General features: G+C 41.9%; 1 protein-coding gene across 1 annotated transcript in view; it reads left to right on the plus strand.

Annotated features, from left to right (window-relative positions):
• CNTNAP2 (contactin associated protein 2) overlaps positions 1-21,246 on the plus strand; it is a 2,991,056-nt gene that overhangs the window by 2,126,187 nt on the left and 843,623 nt on the right. The window contains exon 13 of the mRNA XM_053715812.1: positions 3,691-3,810. Within this exon, the coding sequence (XP_053571787.1) occupies positions 3,691-3,810 (120 nt within the window). The remainder of the gene's footprint in view (positions 1-3,690; positions 3,811-21,246) is intronic.

Consider the following 21,246-nt stretch of genomic DNA (forward strand, 5'->3'; position numbering starts at 1 on the left):
AGTGCAAGTGGGACTTGAGTCATTATCAGATGATCCAAGCACCTTTGGCTCCCTGAGCAAGTGTTGTTTTGTTAAAATGCTGGTGCACGGTGCATACTTATATACACTTTTGAAACAGCTATATCTTAAATTAGAAGCATTTTTTGCTAACACATGTGTATTACAAAAATGCTTATATTAAAAAATTAAATACATCCCTGTGGATACCAATTTTGGCTGGAACGTCCCTTTAAATTAATTTCATTAGCACTGAGGAATCTGTTGACGCTCTACAAATAACCGATAATAATATTAATAATAATACTGGCAGATTTTTTTATTTTTGCAAACAGCTAAATAAACATTTGATACATCATTAGTCAGAAAATGAAATGACAGCAGAGAGCTAAATGAACATAGAATTGCAAAAAGAAAATGATCCAATATGTTATAAAACGTTACTATTGCGCTATTACTTATATATACAAGCATGTGTTTACCCCAGCTTCAGAGCAGCAATGCACTAATTGCTGAGCCAATGACAGAAACAAATGTGTGCAGCTACCAATAACCCGCTAGCTACCAGAAGAGCATTGCTGCAGCTGAGGATATGTACATATGCTTTTCAACAAATGAAACCAAGAGAACAAAGTAAATGTAATTATACAACTGAATTAAAAAGTGTCTTATTTGAGGAGAAATATGAAAAACAGAGACCTGGCTTATAAAACTAATTCTATGCAAGAAAAACCTTCACAGAATACTTTTCAGATAAATAAAATAAGGCTTGCTAATTAGCAAATACTATTTTGGGCTACAAAAATATTCTAAAATCCCGGTGACTAGAGAAGTTTAAAATGTAGATGGATTTCAGGAATTTTCCTAAAAACTTTAGAAACCTTATATCTAACCCTTAAGGACCAGCGACGTATCCTGTACGTCGTTGGTCTTTTAGTGGGAATTGCATTACTAATAGCTTGGCCTTGCCGCCAGCGGCGAGACCGCACTATTTCTGGTGACCAGAAGGGTGGAGGGCGGGTACAAAAGTGCTCTCATGCCACTTGCGGCATGACCCGCACTATTGTTGGCAAAGAAACTCTTAACAACTGTACATGGTACTTTTTGTTTTTTTTTAAAGAAGAATTTTTAGAATACACTTGGGCCTAGTTTCCTTTGCTGCTGTTAACTGTGTAAACTTCTGGTAACATAAAACATATCCATAAACTAAGCTTTGTAGTAGCAAATATTTAACAATCACTGTTTTCATTGAGAGCTTTTACTGTGTAAGTTCATGTGAGGCATATGCATATCTAAATATGCTCAATGTACCAGTATGGTCAGAGAACTAGTGGTGTCTTGCATCATGCAAATGTAATCATGTCCAAGGTACTTCCAACTCTATCAGGCCCATTTATCAAGCTCCGTACGGAGCTTGAAGGGCAGTGTTTCTGGCGAGTCTTCAGACTCGCCAGAAACACAACTTATGAAGCAGCGGTCTAAAGACCGCTGCTTCATAACGCTGTCCGCCTGCTCTGAGCAGGCGGACAGGAATTGCCGGAAATCAACCTGATCGAATACAATCGGGTTGATTGACACCTCCCTGCTGGCGGCCAATTGGCCGCGAGTCAGCAGGGGGCGGCGTTGCACCAGCAGCTCTTGTGAGCTGCTGGTGCAATGTTAAATGCGGAGAGCGTATTGCTCTCCGCATTTAGCGAGGTCTTGCGGACCTGATCCACAGTGTTGGATCAGGTCCGCAAGCCCGTTGATAAATGGGCCCCTATGAGAGAACACACTGTTTGAAATGCTGGAGCCTGTTGACATATGCTTCATATGCGTGTCCACAGTGAAAATCGTGAGAGCTTTTAGTTGGAGAATTTTTGCTAAAACGTATATTGCAAACTGTTTCCTTTAAAAAGAGAAATGCATTTATGTATGGCTGGAATGTCCTTTTAAGCTTTACAACTGGAATAGAATGTACGCCGTATACAACCACAGAATCAGACAAAAAATATTTTTCATTTATATATTTCACTTTGCGCAACAATAAAACTAATTCTTAAAATGTTCTCTTGGTATTCTTAGTTGAAAGCTTAACCTAGGAGGTTCATATGCTAATTTCTTAGATCTTGAAGGCCACCTCTTTTCAGAATGCATTTTAACAGTTTTTCACCACTAGAGGGTGTTAGTTCATGTGTTTCATTTAGATAACACTGCACATGAAGTTACCTGGGAGACAGCACTGATTGGCTAAACTGCAAGTCTGTCAAAAGAACTGAAATAAAGGGGCAGTTTGCAGAGGCTTAGATACAAGATAATCACAGAGGTAAAAAGTATATAAATATAACTGTGTCAATTATGCAAAACTGGGGAATGGGCAATAAAGGGATTATCTATCTTTTAAAACAATAACAATTCTGGTGTAGACTGTCCCTTTAAACACTTTTTTTGTAAAAGTTGTGCTTGTTCCACACTTTCTAGAGAGGCCAAAGAGCAAATGCAAGTGTTGCATATCTCAAAGTTATTTTAGGTAAATGGTAGCATTTTGAAAACCTAGGTTATCGATATTGCTTTTTGGCTTCTCTATGGAGTATGGGACAAAGCACATTTTGTTATTAAAGCAAGAAGTGTTAATGTTTAGCACCCCTTTAAGGGTCAGCACTAGCAAAAAAATGTATCAAAATAAAATGCCCAGAACATAATATCAATGGCAGCATGTTCAGCTTGCTTGTACACATAAGGTGTACAACTTTTTACAAATGGTGGTTAATTGCCATAAAAAGTATCTCAGGTGGGTGCTTGGATATACAGAGCTAGATTCCGGTGGAGTGCATGTGCCCCTCTTGTTCCCTCCCAGTGCCCAAAAGTGGTGCACCGTAAGATGGAGTAGTATTATTTCTATGTATTTCTTATGCTTTTATGCTTTTGAAAATTTGAAAGATAATTGCAGGTAAAAAAAAGTCTTGAGGAATAGATTGTTAGTGACTAGTGTGTACATTCTATGGGGTTGATTTATCAATGTCTTTAGGGTATCATGTCTGCCAGACATCACTGAATACGCTGTCGGCATTTAACATTGCACAAGCAGTTCTGGTGAACTGCTTGTGCAATGCCGCCTCCTGCAGATTCATAGCCAATCGGCCCCTAGCAGTGGGTGTCAATCAACCCGATCGTATGCGATCGGTGGATTGATGTCCGCAGCCTCAGTGGCGGAGGACGAGTTAAGGAGCAGTGGTCTTAAGACTGCTGCTTCTTAATTTCTGTTTCCAGCGAGCCTGAAGGCTCACGCAGAAACAGGGGTATTTGACCCTATTCGGGCCATGATAAATCGGCCCCTATGTACTTGTTTGCCTGTCAATTAAGAGCATGAATATCATGTGCTACACAATAACTAGCCAGGTATGTTGCAAGATAGGCATTACCAGCATTTATGACATGCTTACTATGAAGTTAGAAAAATGACAAAGCTACATTTTCCCCTTCACATAAATGTAGCCCTCTACTCTAGAATTTTACTTTAATCCATGAGCCGCTGGCATTCCCCAGAACCTTTTACGCATTGTCTCACATTCCAGCGGTTTATACCAATGTTTTACATTGTGTCCAGAGGCATTTGTTTTTAATAAATATGGATATTATAATGTTAAAACGTATATTTAAACTGCATAAGATTGGCCTGCACAATTTGACTTACCTAAATTAATTTTGTTTCAGCTGTCTATGAACTTTCATGTGAGGCCTACAAACACCTCGGAAAGTCATCAGACTGGTACTGGGTTGATCCAGATGGCAGTGGTCCTCTGGGGCCTCTAAAGGTTTACTGCAACATGACAGGTAAAAAGTTTCACAAATTCTATTCATCATTATCCTGCATGGAACTGAATAGTGTTGGACAAATTGGATTCACCTACTAACAACCTTTTTTAGCACAGCTACAAGTTACTACCTCTACTATAAATCTATAATACTGAGCATGAGTGCTGCTCTTTTCTTTTGGTAGTCTACTATTTCTGTTTTAAGTTATCCCCTCTGTCTGTGCTCCGTACCTTCTCTGTAAGCCTTGCTCTCTTTTGTACTCATCTCTTTTCATTTTCTGTCACACTCTCTCATATATGTGTAACCCTTCCATGTGTTGGCATTATACTCTCTCCTCTTTGTTATTCTCTTCTGTTCTCTACTTTTATGTTTTTCCTCTCTTCATACCTTACTCTCCTCCCTGTTTGTATCATTTCCCTATGGACCCCTCATGCCTCTCTCCATGCACTGTTCTCTCTTTTTGTGCAGCCCAACTACCCTTTTTTGTGTTATTTCTCTTCTTTATGGTTTTACATTTTTGTGTTTCTCTTCATTGACTTTGCCATGATAACCGTATTGATCATGGATTTCATTAATTGCAATAAGATGAGGTACTTAAAAGATCACATATTTTGGTCAAAAACAGTACAACCTGTTAGAGGCGTTACCTGAACATGGTTTTGCTTTAGATCTCAGGCCACTGAAATTAATCAGAAACACTGTATATGTTTAATTAATTGTTTCTCATGAGTTTCCACCAGGGGCGGAACAACAGGGGGTGCAGAGGTTGCAACTGCGACCGGGCCCCCAAGGGTGGGGACCCAGCTATTAAAAAAAAAAAAAAGGTTAAAAAAAAATTCTCAATAAAAAATGTGATGCTTCACTAGTGTCTCTGTCTCTGACTACACGGGTTAGTGTTTCTGATTTACCCATTGGTGTTTATATGTATGTGTGTATGTATGTATGTATGTGACTGTGTGTGTATTTATGCATGTATGTGTGTGTATGTTTGTGGAACCAGCACATTACAGACCTTGTTACTATAGCATGGGGGGGTAAACAGTGTCACTATACAGTACAACTATATACGGTACGGGGGACTGGACCACTTTATAAAGTACTGGGGCGGGTCAGGCCAGCCATCTCACCAGCAGATTATAGACTGTGTCACTAACTCACTATATACAGTACTGGTGGGTTAAACAGTGTCAGTATATACAGTAATATGGGGTCAGACCATCTCACAGATTGTGGGCACAGGGTACATCCTTTTGCAGACATGTAATCTGATTCAAATTGTTTATTCTGTGTTAAATGTTAAAAAAAGATATGTATCAAATTCACCTTTTTTTTGGGGGGGGGGGGCTTCTTAGATTCTTGCACCTGGGCCCTGTGGTTTCTAGTTACGCCTCTGGTTCCCACTGCACATAAATCTCAGATCAAGGACACATTTTTGAGGGATAGTTCTATTGTACAATGTCTGCCATTTCCTCTGGTTTTTAAAAGTTCCATTTAATTATGTATGACCTTGATTATTTTATTATGGCTGTGTGTAATATGTGAGGAAAACTATAGCTAAATTTGGCCTCATTTCCATTGGGTTGGTTAAGTTTAACTTTGGAAACCGATGGTAACATAAAAATTCTTTATAGACTTTAATGGAGATAAATGTTTTTATCACCAGTTTCCAAAATTTATCACATCAATGGAAACTAGGACATTGTTGGGAGTTAGGGAGTTTGGTGAGCAGTAGATTTCCTATTAGATACTTTACACTGAGCAACCTAAATAGTGGATTCCAGTCTAACACTTTTCTCGTGAGTTTTTAAAACATTTTAAAACATTTCTCTAATTCCACATATTTACATGTACAAATTTTGGCCTATTTGGCACAGCATTTTTTGGACTTTTACACATTTATTTTTTTTAAATGATTGCTGTTTTGAGTATACTCAGTTCACATTTAAACAAAAAACTCTTATGTCGTAGTTTAATCTGATGTTAAGAATATTGCTTACATCACATGTTCAAATTGTAAAATGTATAACCAAATACTAATCTGAATGTTATTTCACAAATGTACTTAAAAGATTGGAAATTCAAAAAAAAATTAATAAAAATAAATAAATACATAATATATCAGCACTACAATCCTAAATGTAATGGTCCATGAGAGTGGAAGGAATATGGGGTATAAACCCCAATTAATAACCTACCACTAGTGATGTCGCAAATAGTTCGTCGGCGAATAGTTCCCGGCGAACATAGCTTGTTCTCATTCGCCGCGTACGGCCAACATATGCGATGTTCGGTCCGCCCCCTATTCGTCATCATTGAGTAAAACTTTGACCCTGTACCTCACAGTCAGCAGACACATTCCAGCCAATCAGCAGCAGACCCTCCCTCCCAGACCCTCCTACCTCCTGGACAGCATCCATTTTAGATTCATTCGGAAGCTGCATTCTTAGTGAGAGGAGGGACAGTGTAGCTGCTGCTGATTTAATAGGGAAATCGATAGCTATGCTAGTGTATTCAGTGTCCACTACAGTCCTGAAGGACTCATCTGATATCTGCTGTAAGGACAGCACCCCAAAAAGCCCTTTTTAGGGCTAGAACATCAGTCTGCTTTTTTTTTTTTTGTTCCTGTGTAATCTAATTGCAGTTGCCTCCCTGCCAGCGTGTGTGTCAGGCTCACAGCGTATACTGTGCCCACTTGCCCAGTGCCACCACTCATATCTGGTGTAACAGTAGTGTACATTTAAAAAAAAACATTTTTTTGACTGTGAAATAATAGCAGTCAGTTTCCTTCACACGTGTGCGTTTCAGTGCATGCCAGGACACAGTGTCACCCCAGTGCAACTCATATCTGGTGTAACAGTAGTGTACATTTAAAAAAAAAAAACACTTTTTTGACTGTGAAATAATAGCAGTCAGTTTCCTTCACACGTGTGCGTTTCAGTGCCTGCCAGGGCACAGTGTCACCCCAGTGCAACTCATATATGGTGTAACAGTAGTGTACATTTAAAAAAAAAACTAGAAATTTGACTGTGAAATAATAGCAGACAGTTTCCTTCACACGTGTGCGTTTCAGTGCCTGCCAGGGCACAGTGTCACCCCAGTGCAACTCATATCTGGTGTAACAGTAGTGTACATTTAAAAAAACAACACTTTTTTGACTGTGAAATAATAGCAGTCAGTTTCCTTCACGCGTGTGCGTTTCAGTGCCTGCCAGGGCACAGTGTCACCCCAGTGCAACTCATATCTGGTGTAACAGTAGTGTACATTTAAAAAAAAAAAACACTTTTTTGACTGTGAAATAATAGCAGTCAGTTTCCTTCACACGTGTGCGTTTCATTGCCTGCCAGGGCACAGTGTCACCCCAGTGCAACTCATATCTGGTGTAACAGAAGTGTACATTTAAAAAAAAAAAAATACATTTTTGACTGTAATAGATTGAATAGCAGTTAGTTGTCTGCAAGCGTGTGTGTCAGGCCTACAGCGTCTACTCTGCCAACTTCTGCCAGTGCACAGTGCCACTCATATCTGTTGTCACAGTAGCTTGCAAGCATAGTACCACTAATCGGAAAAAAATGACAGGCAGAGGCAGGCCACCCCGCAGGGGCTGTCGTGGTCGTGATGCTGTGATTCCCTTTGGCCCTAGAATAATGCCCAGTGTTCAGAGGCCAAGTACCCTGAACTTGAACAGTTCTGAGGACATAGTTGACTGGCTTACACAGGACACCCAGTCTTCTACAACTTCCGCTCGGAACCTTGACGCACCATCCTCCTCCAGCTTAGCTTCGGGCACCTCTCAAGTTACCACTCGCCCGCCTGCCGCCACCACCAACACTAGCACCACAGCCGCTTCCCTTGATATGTCAAAGGAGTTATTTACACATCAGTTGGAAGAAATGAGTGATAGTGATGCGCAACCATTATTGACAGAGGATGTAGATAACAGGGATATGTCTCAGTCAGGCAGCATTACACACATGGACGTACGGTGTGATGATGATGATGATGATGTACCCACTGCTGCTTCCTTTGCTGAGTTGTCAGATACAAGTGAAGCGGTTGATGATGACGATGCGTCCGTGGATGTCACGTGGGTGCCCGCTAGAAGAGAAGAAGAACAGGGGGAAAGTTCAGATGGGGAGACAGAGAGGAGGAGGAGACGAGTTGGAAGCAGGGGGAGGTCGTCGCAAGGAGCTAGTGGCACAGTCAGACAGCATGCATAGGCACCCGGGGTCAGCCAGACAGCACGCTAATCAATGCATGCTGTTGCCACCACCAGAATGCCGTCATTGCAGAGCTCAGCAGTGTGGCATTTTTTTTGTGCGTCTGCCTCTGACAACAGCGATGCCATTTGCAACCTGTGCCAAAAGAAACAGAGTCATGGGAAGTCCAACACCCACCTAGGTACAACTGCTTTGCGAAGGCATATGATCGCACATCACAAACGCCTATGGGATCAACACATGAGTACAAGCAGCACACAAACTCAAAGCCACCATCCTCCTCCTGGTCCAGCATCTTTAGCCACGTCAACCACTGCTGTCCTCCTTGCCCCCTCTCAACCATCTGCCACTCCGTCTCTCGCCTTGAGCAGTTCCTGCTCATCTGCCCATAGTCAGGTGTCTGTCAAGGACATGTTTGAGCGTAAGAAGCCAATGTAACAAAGTCACCCCCTTGCCCGGCATCTGACAGCTTGCTTGTCTGAACTCTTAGCCCACCAGCTTTTACCATACAAGCTGGTGGAGTCTGAGGCGTTCAAATTTTTTTTTAGCTATTGGGACACCACAGTGGAAGGTACCCGGCAGAAATTTCTTTGCACAAAAGGCAATCCCCAACCTGTACTCGATTGTGCAAAAGGAAGTAATGGCATGTCTGGCACACAGTGTTGGGGCAAGGGTCCATCTGGCCACTGATATCTGGTCTGCAAAGCATGGTCAGGGCAGGTATATCACCTACACTGCGCATTGGGTAAACCTGCTGACGGCTGCCAAGCATGGAATCCGTGGCTCTGCAGAGGAGTTGGTAACACCACCACGACTTGCAGGCAGGCCTGATGCCACCTCCTCTACTCCTCCTACTCCATCCTCTTCCATAACCTCCTCAGCTGAGTCCTCTTCTGCTGCTGCGTCTTGCTCCACATCAACGGCACACCCCAGCTCCCCAGGTACTATTCCACATCCCGGATACAGCAGTGTCACGCTGTCTTGGGGTTGACTTGCCTGAAAGCAGAGAGTCACACCGGACCAGCACTCCTGTCCGCCCTGAACGCACAGGTGGATCAGTGGCTGACTCCGCACCAACTGTAGATCGGCAAAGTGGTTTGTGACAATGGAAGAAATTTGTTGGCGGCATTGAATTTGGGCAAGTTGACACATGTGCCGTGTATGGCACATGTGTGTAATCTGATCGTACAACGCTTTGTGCATAAGTACCCAGGCTTACAGGACATCCTGAAGCAGGCCAGGAAGGTGTGTGGCCATTTCAGGCGTTCCTACACGGCCATGGTGCACTTTTCAGATATCCAGCGTCGAAACAACATGCCAGTGAGGCGCTTGATTTGCGACAGCCCGACACGTTGGAATTCAACACTCCTAATGTTCGACCGCCTGATCCAACAAGAAAAAGCCATTAACGACTATTTGTATGACCGGGGTGCTAGGACAGCCTCTGCGGAGCTGGGAATTTTTTTGCCACGTTACTGGACGCTCATGCGCAATGCCTGTAGGCTCATGCGTCCTTTTGAGGAGGTGACAAACCTATTAAGTCGCACCAAAGGCACCATCAGCGACATCATACCATTTGTTTTCTTCCTGGAGCATGCCCTGCAAAGAGTGCTGGATCAGGCCGTAGATGAGCGTGAAGAGGAAGAGTTGTGGTCACCATCACCACCAGAAACAGCCTTATCAGCATCGCTTGCTGGACCTGCGGCAACGCTGGAAGAGGATTGTGAGGAAGAGGAGTCAGAGGAGGAATGTGGCTTTGAGGAGGAGGAGGAAGACCAACCACAACAGGCATCTAAGGGTGCTCGTTGTCACCTCTCTGGTACCGGTGGTGTTGTACGTGGCTGGGGGGAAGAACATACCTTCAGTGAGATCACTGAGGATGTGGAACGGGACATGAGTAGCTCGGCATCCAACCTTGTGCAAATGGGGTCTTTCATGCTGTCGTGCTTGTTGAGGGACCCTCGTATAAAAAGGCTGAAGGAGAACAACCTGTACTGGGTGTCCACGCTATTAGACCCCCGGTATAAGCATAAAGTGCCTGAAATGTTACCGAATTACCGCAAGTCGGAAAGGATGCAGCAGTTCCAAAATAAATTAAAAAGTATGCTTTACACAGCGTATAAGAGTGATGTCACAGCACTATGGGAATCTAACAGGGGAAGAGGTGAAAGTAATCCTCCTCCTCCCACGACCACGCCGGCAAGGACAGGACGCTTTACATACGTGTTGTTGATGGAGGACATGCAGAGCTTTTTAAGTCCTATGCATTGCCACAGCCCTTCGGGGTCCACCATCAGAGAACGACTCGACCGACAGGTAGCAGACTACCTCGCCTTAACTGCAGATATCAACACTCTGAGGAGCGATGAACCCCTTGACTACTGGGTGTGCAGGCTTGACCTGTGGACTAAGCTATCCCAATTTGCGATAGAACTTCTGGCCTGCCCCGCTTCAAGTGTCCTGTCAGAAAGGACCTTCAGTGCAGCAGGAGGTATTGTCACTGAGAAGAGAAGTTGCCTAGGTCAAAAAAGTCTAGATTACCTCACCTTTATTAAGATGAATGAGGGATGGATCCCAAGGGACTGACAGTGGGCGATACATTTGACTAAAAAAGGCCTGATGAGATGAGCTGCCTTGGGCTAAAAATGGTCCACATGCTGCTGTATTTTATCTCTGAATGCCGGATGACTTGCGTGACTTATCCGCCACCAACTAGGGTTCAAGCCACAATGTTTTAGGGCACTTTCTGCCTGGGAAACAAACATCAATTTTTCTGGCCGCTGCTACAGCAGCGGCTGCAACAATACCTTATTTTTCAGGCATGTGTACATGCCTAATTTTTCTGGCCTCTGGTGCTGCACTGTGGCTTCAAAAACCAAACAAAAAAAAAGGCACATAACAGGGATTAAACTGATACGAATAGTACTACTTAATACACCACTCCTTTCTGGTGGCACATTAGATTGCACGCGCAGTGCCCCAAATTTGAAGTAGGAGGACCGACCAAGCATCTTTTTCCATCTCCCGGTTCCTAAAATCGATGCCATATACACGTCCCCTGATAGGGGACGTAACAGGGATTAAACTGATAAGAATAGAACTACTTAACACACCACTCCTATCTGGTGGCACATTAGATTGCACGTGCAGTGCCCCAAATTTGAAGTAGGAGGACCGACCAAGCATCTTTTTCCATCTCCCGGTTCCTAAAATCGATGCCATATACACGTCCCCTGATAGGGGACGTAACAGGAATTAAACTGATAAGAATAGTACTACTTAACACACCACTCCTATCTGGTGGCACATTAGATTGCACGCGCAGTGCCGCAAATTTGAAGTAGGAGGACCGACCAAGCATCTTTTTCCATCTCCCGGTTCCTAAAATCGATGCCATATACACGTCCCCTGATAGGGGACGTAACAGGGATTAAACTGATAAGAATAGAACTAATTAACACACCACTCCTATCTGGTGGCACATTAGATTGCTTGCGCAGTGCCCCAAATTTGAAGTAGGAGGACCGACCAAGCATCTTTTTCCATCTCCCGGTTCCTAAAATCGATGCCATATACACGTCCCCTTATAGGGGACGTAACAGGGATTAAACTGATAAGAATAGTACTGCTTAACACACCACTCCTATCTGGTGGCACATTAGATTGCACGCGCAGTGCCCCAAATTTGAAGTAGGAGGACCGACCAAGCATCTTTTTCCATCTCCCGGTTCCTAAAATCGATGCCATATACACGTCCCCTGATAGGGGACGTAACAGGGATTAAACTGATAGGAATAGTACTACTTAACACACCTTATAATAACGCAGAGAGAGGAGTCAGAGGAGGAAGGTGGCTTTGAGGAGGTGGAAGACCAAACACAGCAGGCATCCCAGGGGGCTTGTTGTCACCTTTCGGGGACCCTTGGTGTTGTACGTGGCTGGGTGGAGGAAGAGACCTTCAATGACATCAGTGAGGACAAGGAACGGGACATGGCTAGCTTGGTATCCAACCTTGTGCAAATGTGTCACGGCCGTGCCTGGATTTGAACCTGGGAATCCTGGTTCCCAGCCTGTTTTTCTTTTCCTGTGCCACCAGAGGTAGCTGTTTATGTTTGCAGCTTTTTGGAGACCTGTTACCTGCAGTGGATTACTATCTGGCTCCACCTGCTTGCCAGCTGCAGGTAGTTTTCTAATCAGCTCTGCTATAAAGGGTTGCTTCACTAATCATTTGGTGCCTTGACATTGTGATTGATTTCCTTTGTTTTTGCCTCTGTTCTGTTTCCTGAATTCCTGTTTTGTTGTTGGATCCCTGGCATCTGAACTCGGCTTGCTGATTGACCATTCTTCTGGATTCCCCTTTTTGCTTTATGAAAGATTGGACTGCTTTCCTGGCTACTGACCCTTGGCTTGTATTCTGACAATTCTTTTGTATCCTGTATGCTTACTTGGCTACTGTGTCTATCACCATGCTGTTAGAACTGTAAGCTTAACTGGCTGCTGAGTCTAAGCAACTATACTGTGACATCTGTTTTATCCTGAAGCCAAGTACCTCTGCTGTGAGTACCTGTATACTTCCTTGGCTGTTGGTACTAAACTCCACTGCTGTAAGAACTGTATGTTAATCTGCTTGCTGAGTCTAAGCAACTATACTGTGACATCTGTTTATCCTGAAGTCAAGTACCTCTGCCGTGAGTAACTGTATACTTCCTTGGCTGTTGGTACTAAACTCCACTGCTGTAAGAGCTGTATGTTTATCTGCTTGCTGAGTCTAAGCAACTCTACTGCGACATTTGTGTTCCTGAAACTAAGTTGCCTTTCCGAGATACTGGCGTATGCTCGGCCTGTTCCTGAACCCAAGTTGCCTTACCGAGATACTGGCGTATGCTCGGCCTGTTCCTGAACCCAAGTTGCCTAACCGAGAAACTGGCGTATGCTCGGCCTGTTCCTGAACCCAAGTTGCCTTACCGAGATACTGGCTTATGCTCGGCCCCTTCCTGAAACCAAGTTGCCTTACCGAGATACTGGCGTATGCTCGGCCCCTTCCTGAAACCAAGTTGCCTTACCGAGATACTGGCATATGCTCGGCTCCTTACTGAACCCAAGTTGCCTTACCGAGATACTGGCGTATGCTCGGCTTCTTCCTCAACCCAAGTTGCCTTTCCGAGATACTGGCATATGCTCGGCCTGTTCCTCAACCCAAGTTGCCTTTCCGAGATACTGGCGTATGCTCGGCCTGTTCCTGAACCCAAGTTGCCTTACCGAGATACTGGCATATGCTCGGCCCCTTTCTGAAACCAAGTTGCCTTACCGAGATACTGGTGTATGCTCGACTCCTTCCTGAAACCAAGTTGCCTTACCGAGATACCGGCATATGCTCGGCTCCTTCCTGAACCCAAGTTGCCTTACCGAGATACTGGCGTATGCTCGGCCTGTTCCTGAAACCAAGTTGCCTTACCGAGATACTGTTGTATGCTTGGCCCCTTCCTGAACCCAAGTTGCCTTACCGAGATACTGGCATATGCTCGGCCCCTTCCTGAACCCAAGTTGCTATACCGAGATACAGGCGTATGCTCGGCCCGTTCCTGAAACCAAGTTGCCTTACCGAGATACTGGCATATGCTCGGCCCGTTCCTGAAACCAAGTTGCCTTACCGAGATACAGGCATATGCTCTGCCCGTTCCTGAAACCAAGTTGCCTTACCGAGATACTGGCATATGATACCAAGTACCCTGGCTCTAATACCTGTGTATGCCCACTTTGATCCTAATATCAAGTACTCGTATGGGTCATCTGTGTCTGTTGAAGGACTTCTGCTTGAACTGTTCTTTTACAAAGACTTTCATTTGTTTATTATCAGTTTGGAATATAACCTCAATGTGCTTTACCTCTTGTTTTCCTTGCATTACCTTGGTAAAGTTACTTTAAGAAAAGCCCTTCTTTGTTCTGTGTTTCCATTCTGGTATACTGAGTCCTACTCACCTCTTCACATCCTATCAGCTTAACTCAGCCATCACCTTACACATGCTCCAAACCCCTGAATCTACTCAGCCGAGCATGACAAATGGGGAGTTTGCGGTTGTGCAAATGGACTGTTTGCGGTTGTTTGCGGCGCGTTAAACGGGGAGTTTGGTCTGTCACTGTGAAGCGGGCGTAACCCTTACACTAACTGATCGATACAACATCATATCTGACGTTTTAAAGCACGTTATTCCAAACAATTTAGGAATGTTAGGTGATTTATGCCCTTTATGGATTAAAACCAGACTCTGCATCAACTATGTAATTTTCCATGGGAGTTTTGGCATGGATCCCCCTCCGGCATGCCACAGTCCAGGTGTTAGTCCCCTTGAAACAACTTTTTTATCACTATTGTGGCCAGAAAGAGTCCCTGTGGGTTTTAAAATTCGCCTGCCTATTGAAGTCTATGGCGGTTCGCCCGTTCGTGAACATTTGCGGAAGTTCGCGTTCGCCGATCGCGAACGCAAAATTTTAGGTTCGCGACATCACTACCTACCACCTGTGCACAGAGAGTTAATAAATTAATTCCATTATTAAAGAACAAAAGTAACTCTTAATCCAGCACAATGGGATCCCAAAATTAAAAAACTTAAGACTGAAGAGCTACCCCAAAATGTTAGGCAGACAGACAGCGACTGCAGTTATAGTAAATTTTATCATATTTCAAAAACAAATATAAGCAGCAAAAACAAGAATATACATATAATATGTGGCAACAAAAATTATTAAAACAAAGCTGAAGTCCCACTGTAATTATTCAAAGTCAATTGGTATTAAACCCTTTTAGAGGCCTCTATTGCAGGGTATATGGTCATATATTTTGGCTAATACTGACAGCCAAGAGATCTATTCCTTCATTAGGTCTCCAAAGAACTTAATCATGATGCAGAATCGTGAGTATACAAATAGCGTGACTTAGTTCACTTGATAGCAGAATTAATAAAGCACACCATTAAACAAGCTGGACCAGGACAGCAAAAACAACGATCCCAACTTTACTTCAATCATAACACCTAAGATCGACTTAGGGGTCAGTTACAAAGTTAAAGGAATTGAGGTAGCTTGATTGTAGAAGTATTCAAAGCACATTCGATATTACTGGCTGATCCAGGACAGCGCAAGAAGCGATCATATGCACACTGCAGTAATATACCTGGGGCTTACTTCAAACAACATGCTTCAACATAATGACATAAAAGTTCAGTTGATTTACCTGGTCATTGCTTGGACATTGTAATATAGGTTTGAGGCACTTAGTGGTGTAATCCACGCCTACCTTCTTTCTGCATAGTGTAGCTGGGGTTTACCCGTACGACTTGTTGCAACATGGGGATTTCCAGCAGGGGCGGGGATCAGCTGTTCCCCCGCCGATTGACAAACAGCTACGCGCGTTTCACCCACAGTTCAACTGGCTTCTTTCGGCTGAGTTGTAATCCATTGCAGGGCTCTAACGATTTTAAGCCTGGCTGAAAACTCCCCCTTCTCCTTCATTTTTCTCCCAGGTGTGGAATAGTGTAATTAAGTATATACTATGTTGCCACATATTTATTTAACCGCATTATATTCAATAATATTTACAAATTATCAAATAACCTTAGAACATGGCTGTTACTTGTTTAACACTAGAATTTATCCAATATACATTCAAATTCTTATTCTTTACAGAATTATATTTAATTGAAAAGGGAAAAAAGCAGAAACTGCATATATTTAAAGGGGCAGGTATAGAGCAGCTTTTCAAGTTCAAGAATCAAAGGAATTAATAGCTTTTTTCCTTGTCCCTTGTCTTTTATTCAAATCCATATCATAATTTTGTATATATAGGAATAAAGAAAAGGATTTTTTGCGTCTTAAAGGGGCTGATATCCAACATATATATAGATATAATTTATTGCAATTTAAACATCCAATATTATTTTATGTGTTTATTTTATTGCACAAAAATTATTATAGACACATCAATGCTATTTAAAGCCAGTAATAGCATATAAAGATCATTGGTGATCGAAGCTATTGGATCATATTAAAAATAGATTATACTTTTAGTCAGATATCATAATAAACCTAGACGTACATCAGGGTTCCCATACTTTTTAAATCCTTAAAGAAAGGGGGCATAATTTATATCTTCATTCTTTCCTGAGGGCTTTAAGGATTTTAAATTAAAAATCCATCTAGTTGCAGGAGCTTTTTATCCAAGTCTCCAGTCCACCTCTACCTTTCAAGTCAACAGCTTCTAGACCTCTATATCTTAATAATTTTTTATTGCTCTGATGGCATTCTAGAAAGTGTCTTGCCACTGCACTGGTTTTAATATTTACATTTACATTTTTTATGTCCCTTATACAGAACACCATGTATATAATTCCCTCACTACCACAGGAGATATGACCTTTTACCTTATGCATTGTGCCATTTTTATCTAGAAATTTGCTGTCTGTTTCCATGTTCTGACAGACTGAACAGTGACTACATTTGTAGTTCCCATTCCTTTCTCTCCATTTCTCCAACCATGTTGTTTTTGGTTTATGGGTAAAATGGCTTTGTACTATTGTATCCTTTAAATTGTTTGCTTTTTTGGCTGTTTGTTTATCTCTTATAATTTCAGTTAGTGACGGTTCTGCTTGTAAAATGTGCCAATGTTTTTCTAAAATATTTCTAATTTCTTTCCATTTATTATTATAATTTGTTATGAATCTTACTGGACATGAGTTTAAGGGGTTCTTATCATCTCTTTTATATAAAAGGTCTTCTCTTGTTTTTAGTTTAGATCTATAATAAAGTTTTATTTGGGTATCCTCTTTCTCTAAACCTGTCTTTTAAATCCCTGGCTTCTAGTTCAAATTGATGCTCATCTGAACAATTTCTTTTAGCCTTAAATATTGGCCATATGGTATATTATTGATTAGAATTTGCGGATGATTGCTATCATATTCCAATAAAGTGTTACCTGCTGTTGGTTTGCGGTGTATAGATGTACCTATCCTGTTTTGTTGAATTGTAATGTTGAGATCTAGAAAAGAAATGCCTCCTTTATCTTTTGTGAAGGTAAATTTTAGATTCCAATTATTGAGATTTAAATTTTCCATAATTTGTATTAAATTATCTTCTGTGTCTTCCCAAATGACTAAAATATCGTCTATAAACCTTAGCCATAGGCTAATACTATTATTACAATTAAATTCACAGTCAAGTACACAGTCCTGTTCCCATTTGCCTAGATAGAGGCAGGCATATGTTGGGGCACAACAAGTCCCCATTGCTGTCCCGAGTATCTGTTCATAAAACCTCCCATTGAATGTAAAATAATTATGTTCAAGAATAAATTTTAATAATTCAAGTACAAAGTCAGTGTGCATATTGTAAGCGGCCCCTCTTTGTTGTAGATAAAATTTACATGCAGCTAGGCCTAAATTATGTGGAATTGATGATATATAACATTTCTACGTCTATTGCAACCAATAGTGTATCTGTTTGAACTGAAATATCATCTAATTTTTTGAGAACATCTAAATTATCTTTGATGTATGATGGAAGATTTGATAAATTTGGTCTTAAGCAAAAATCTACGTATTGTGAAGTTTTCTGTAAGTGACCTTAATCCTGAAACTATCGGTCTTCCCGGAGGGGGAATTTTTCCTTTATGTCATTTCGGAATGGTATAACATGTGGGTATTATGGGATGTTTTATGTGCAGATATTTAAACTCTTTTTTAGTTATAAGAGTGTCATCTAGTGCTTTAATCAATATTAATTCTAGATCATCATTATATTTCTGTGTTGGATCAGATTTCAAAGGTTTATATTGCTTTTGATCTTTAAGCTGTATTTCACATTCAACTATATAGTCTTTAGTATTAAGCACTTACTACGTTGCCGTCCTTATCTGATGGCTTTATCGTAATTGATGAATCATCAGTCAGATCTCTCATTGCTTTGCGTTCTGTTTGGCTTAAATTATCTACAAAGTCACTATTAGTGTCTAACATGTTAATGTCTTTTCCCACCATTTTTACAAAATTGGGTACTAAAGTTGTTGTAGATAGTGATGGCATATATTCTGATTTAGGCTTTAAGTTGCTAAAACCAATATTGGTAATCTCTTCTTCTGTTTGTTCTAAGGGGTCCGGGGTTACATTATCTTTTTCAAGCGATTCTAAACTACGTAAAGATTCCAATTCATGCATGTTCCAAGTTTGGGTATTTTGTTTGTGTTTGAATTGCTTTTTCAAAATAACTTTTCTGGCAAATAAATTGAGGTCCTTGACTAGAGTAAATTTATCACATTTTGATGTAGGTGAGAATGTTAAACCTCTACTCATCCTTCAATTCTTTTGTAGACAAATTAACTACATTTATTTGTTCATTTTCTCTTGTTTGGTAACGCCTCCTCCCTCTTTGGTTGCTTGTGTTTCCTCCCCCCCCCCTTCTCCTTTTGTATTTGATTTGGGATCTAAAAAAATCCTTTGTTTCTCTCTGAAGGTTTTAGTGTTCTGTTGATCATCGCCACTAGAGTTCTCAGCTTCTGAACTACTTGTGAAGTTCCCTGCATAATCATATACTTTGTTCTCATAGTAATCTGTCCAGTCTCTCGGAAATTTTCGTTTCTTTCTAAATTTGATTGCATCTTGTACTTTCCTAATTTCCATTTTAACCAAACCTAGTTGTTTCTCAAATTCCTCATTATCCTTCCATTTCTCTTTTGCTCTCTCCCCTCTTTTTTGCTCTCTCACTCCTCTCTTTTGCTCTCTCTCTGCCCTCTCTTTTGCTCTCTCTCTCTCCCCTTTTTTTGCTCTCTCTCTCCCCTTTCTTTTGCTCTCTCTCTCCCATCTCTTTTGCTCTCTCTCTCCCATCTCTTTTGCTCTCTCTCTCCCCTCTCTTTTGATCTCTCTCTCCCCTCTCTTTTGATCTCTCTCTCCCCTCTCTTTTGATCTTCCCCCTCTCTTTTGCTCTCCCCCCTCTCTTTTGCTCTTTCTCTCCCCTCTCTTGTGCTCTCTCTCCCCTCTCTTTTGCTCTTTCTCTTTCTTTTGCTCTCTCTCCCCCTGCCCCTTTTCTTTTGTTTTTGTTATTATGGCACTCCCACTCCCACACCTCCTGCCAGCACCAGAAGAAGATCGTTACAGACTCTGTGGCAGATACATATGTGGCAGATGTCTGAAGCTTCAGGAGCTCCAGCTCTCAGCTGTTATGTTACAGCTGAGAGTTGGAGGTCTTGAAGCTCTCTTGCGCTGTGGTGGCTGCGCCCGCATCCAACATACCTTTGAAGATGTGTGCGCAACTGCTGATGGTGACGGATGCGTTACAAATGCAATTATAGTTTAGATATATAGATGAAAACAAAACAATATATAAACTTGCTTAAATCACAATCCAATGAATGAAAACACAAAAAAACAATGTGATAGTGCACCAAAGGATATGTATAAAATGTCCCAAAGAGTGGCAACTGCTGTTGGATGTTTCCAGACAAAACCTCAGGGAAAAATGGAAAAAAACACACACATATGGTGAAGTCCTGCTGATTATTAATGGGCTCATCCTTGAAAAAGCCAAGCTGTGATTGGCGAGACGTACGTCGGAGCGTGGTGACGTCACACAATAGGTGGAGTCTTGTGCCATACTGAACCGAAAAACTGCATTCATAAGATATTGTTAAAACACTGTCTTTGTTTACATTGGTTGTTTGCTTTGGACAGTCTCTAATTAATACCTTGTGACCTCACTTGTTTTTATAAATAAATTGTTCAGTTTTATCCACTTCTGAGTCCTTCCTTTTGAAACCTATTTGGGACCTCAATCTTTGCCTTTGTCTCCTACTTGGAGTCTTCCTGTGCCTGAACTTCGAGAACTTGATTTTGAAGCTCTAGTGTATGTGAGTACCTCTTTGCTTCATTTATGAGCCATTAAATATCAGCAGGACTTCACCATATGTGTGTTTTTTTTCCCTGAGGTTTTGTCTGGAAACATCCAACAGCAGTTGCCACTCTTTGAGACATTTTATACATATCATTTGGTGCACTATCACATTGTTTTTTTGTGTTTATATACAGTACCTCACAAATGTGAGTACACCCCTCACATTTTTGTAACTATTTTATTATATCTTTTCATATGACAACACTGAAGAAATGACACTTTGCTACAATGTAAAGTAATAATAATAACTAGTATTTATATAGCGCCTTTCTCCCAATGGGACCCAAAGTGCTTTTTCAGCACTGGCTCTTGATATTAACCAAATCGGCAGTTGGATAGTAATAGTTGTTATTATTACCCAATTTAATGGTACTAATTTTATCGACCTCGGAAGGATGAAGGGCTGAGTCGGCCCTGCCGGGATTTGAACCTGTGACCTTGGATCTTTTAAACAGGCTTTACCAACTGAGCTACTGAGCTACCTCAGAAGTGAGGATACAGCCCGTATAACAGTGTAACTTTGCTGTCCTGTCAAAATAACTCAACACACAGCCATTAATGTCTAAACCATTGGCAACAAAATTGAGTACTCCCCTAAGTGGAAATGTCCACATTGGGCCCAAAGTGACAATATTTGGTGTGGCCACCATTATTCTCCAGCACTGCCTTAACCCTCTTGGGCATAGAGTTTACCAGAGCTTCACAGGTTTCCACTGGAGTCCTCTTCCACTCCTCCATGATGACATCACGGAGCTGGTGGATATTAGAGACCTTGCGCTCCCCCACCTTCCATTTGAGGATGCCCCACAGATGCTCAATAGGGTTTAGGTCTGGAGACATGCTTGGCTAGTACATCACCTTTACCCTCAGCTTCTTTAGCAAGGCAGTGGTCATCTTGGAGGTGTGTTTGGGGTCGATATCATATTTACAGTAAATATTGTCCTGTGGGCCAGTCTCTGAAGGGAGTGGATCATGCTCTGCTTCAGTATGTCACAGTATATGTTGGCATTCATGGTTCCCTCAATGAATGTAGCTCCACAGTGCCGGCAGCACTCATGCAGGCCCAGACCATGACACTACCACCACCATGCTTGACTGTAGGCAAGACACACTTCTCTTTGTACTCCTCAACTGGTTGCTGCCACACACGCTTGACATTATCTGAACCAAATAAGTTTATCTTGGTCTCATCGGACTGCAGGACATGGTTCCAGTAATCCATGTCCTTAGTCTGCTTGTCTTCAGCAAACTGTTTGCAGGCTTTCTTGTGCATCATCTTTAGAAGAGGCTTCCTTCTGGGACG

This window comes from Bombina bombina, chromosome 5 (genome assembly GCF_027579735.1).
Source record: "Bombina bombina isolate aBomBom1 chromosome 5, aBomBom1.pri, whole genome shotgun sequence".
Classification (NCBI taxonomy): Eukaryota; Metazoa; Chordata; class Amphibia; order Anura; family Bombinatoridae; genus Bombina; species Bombina bombina.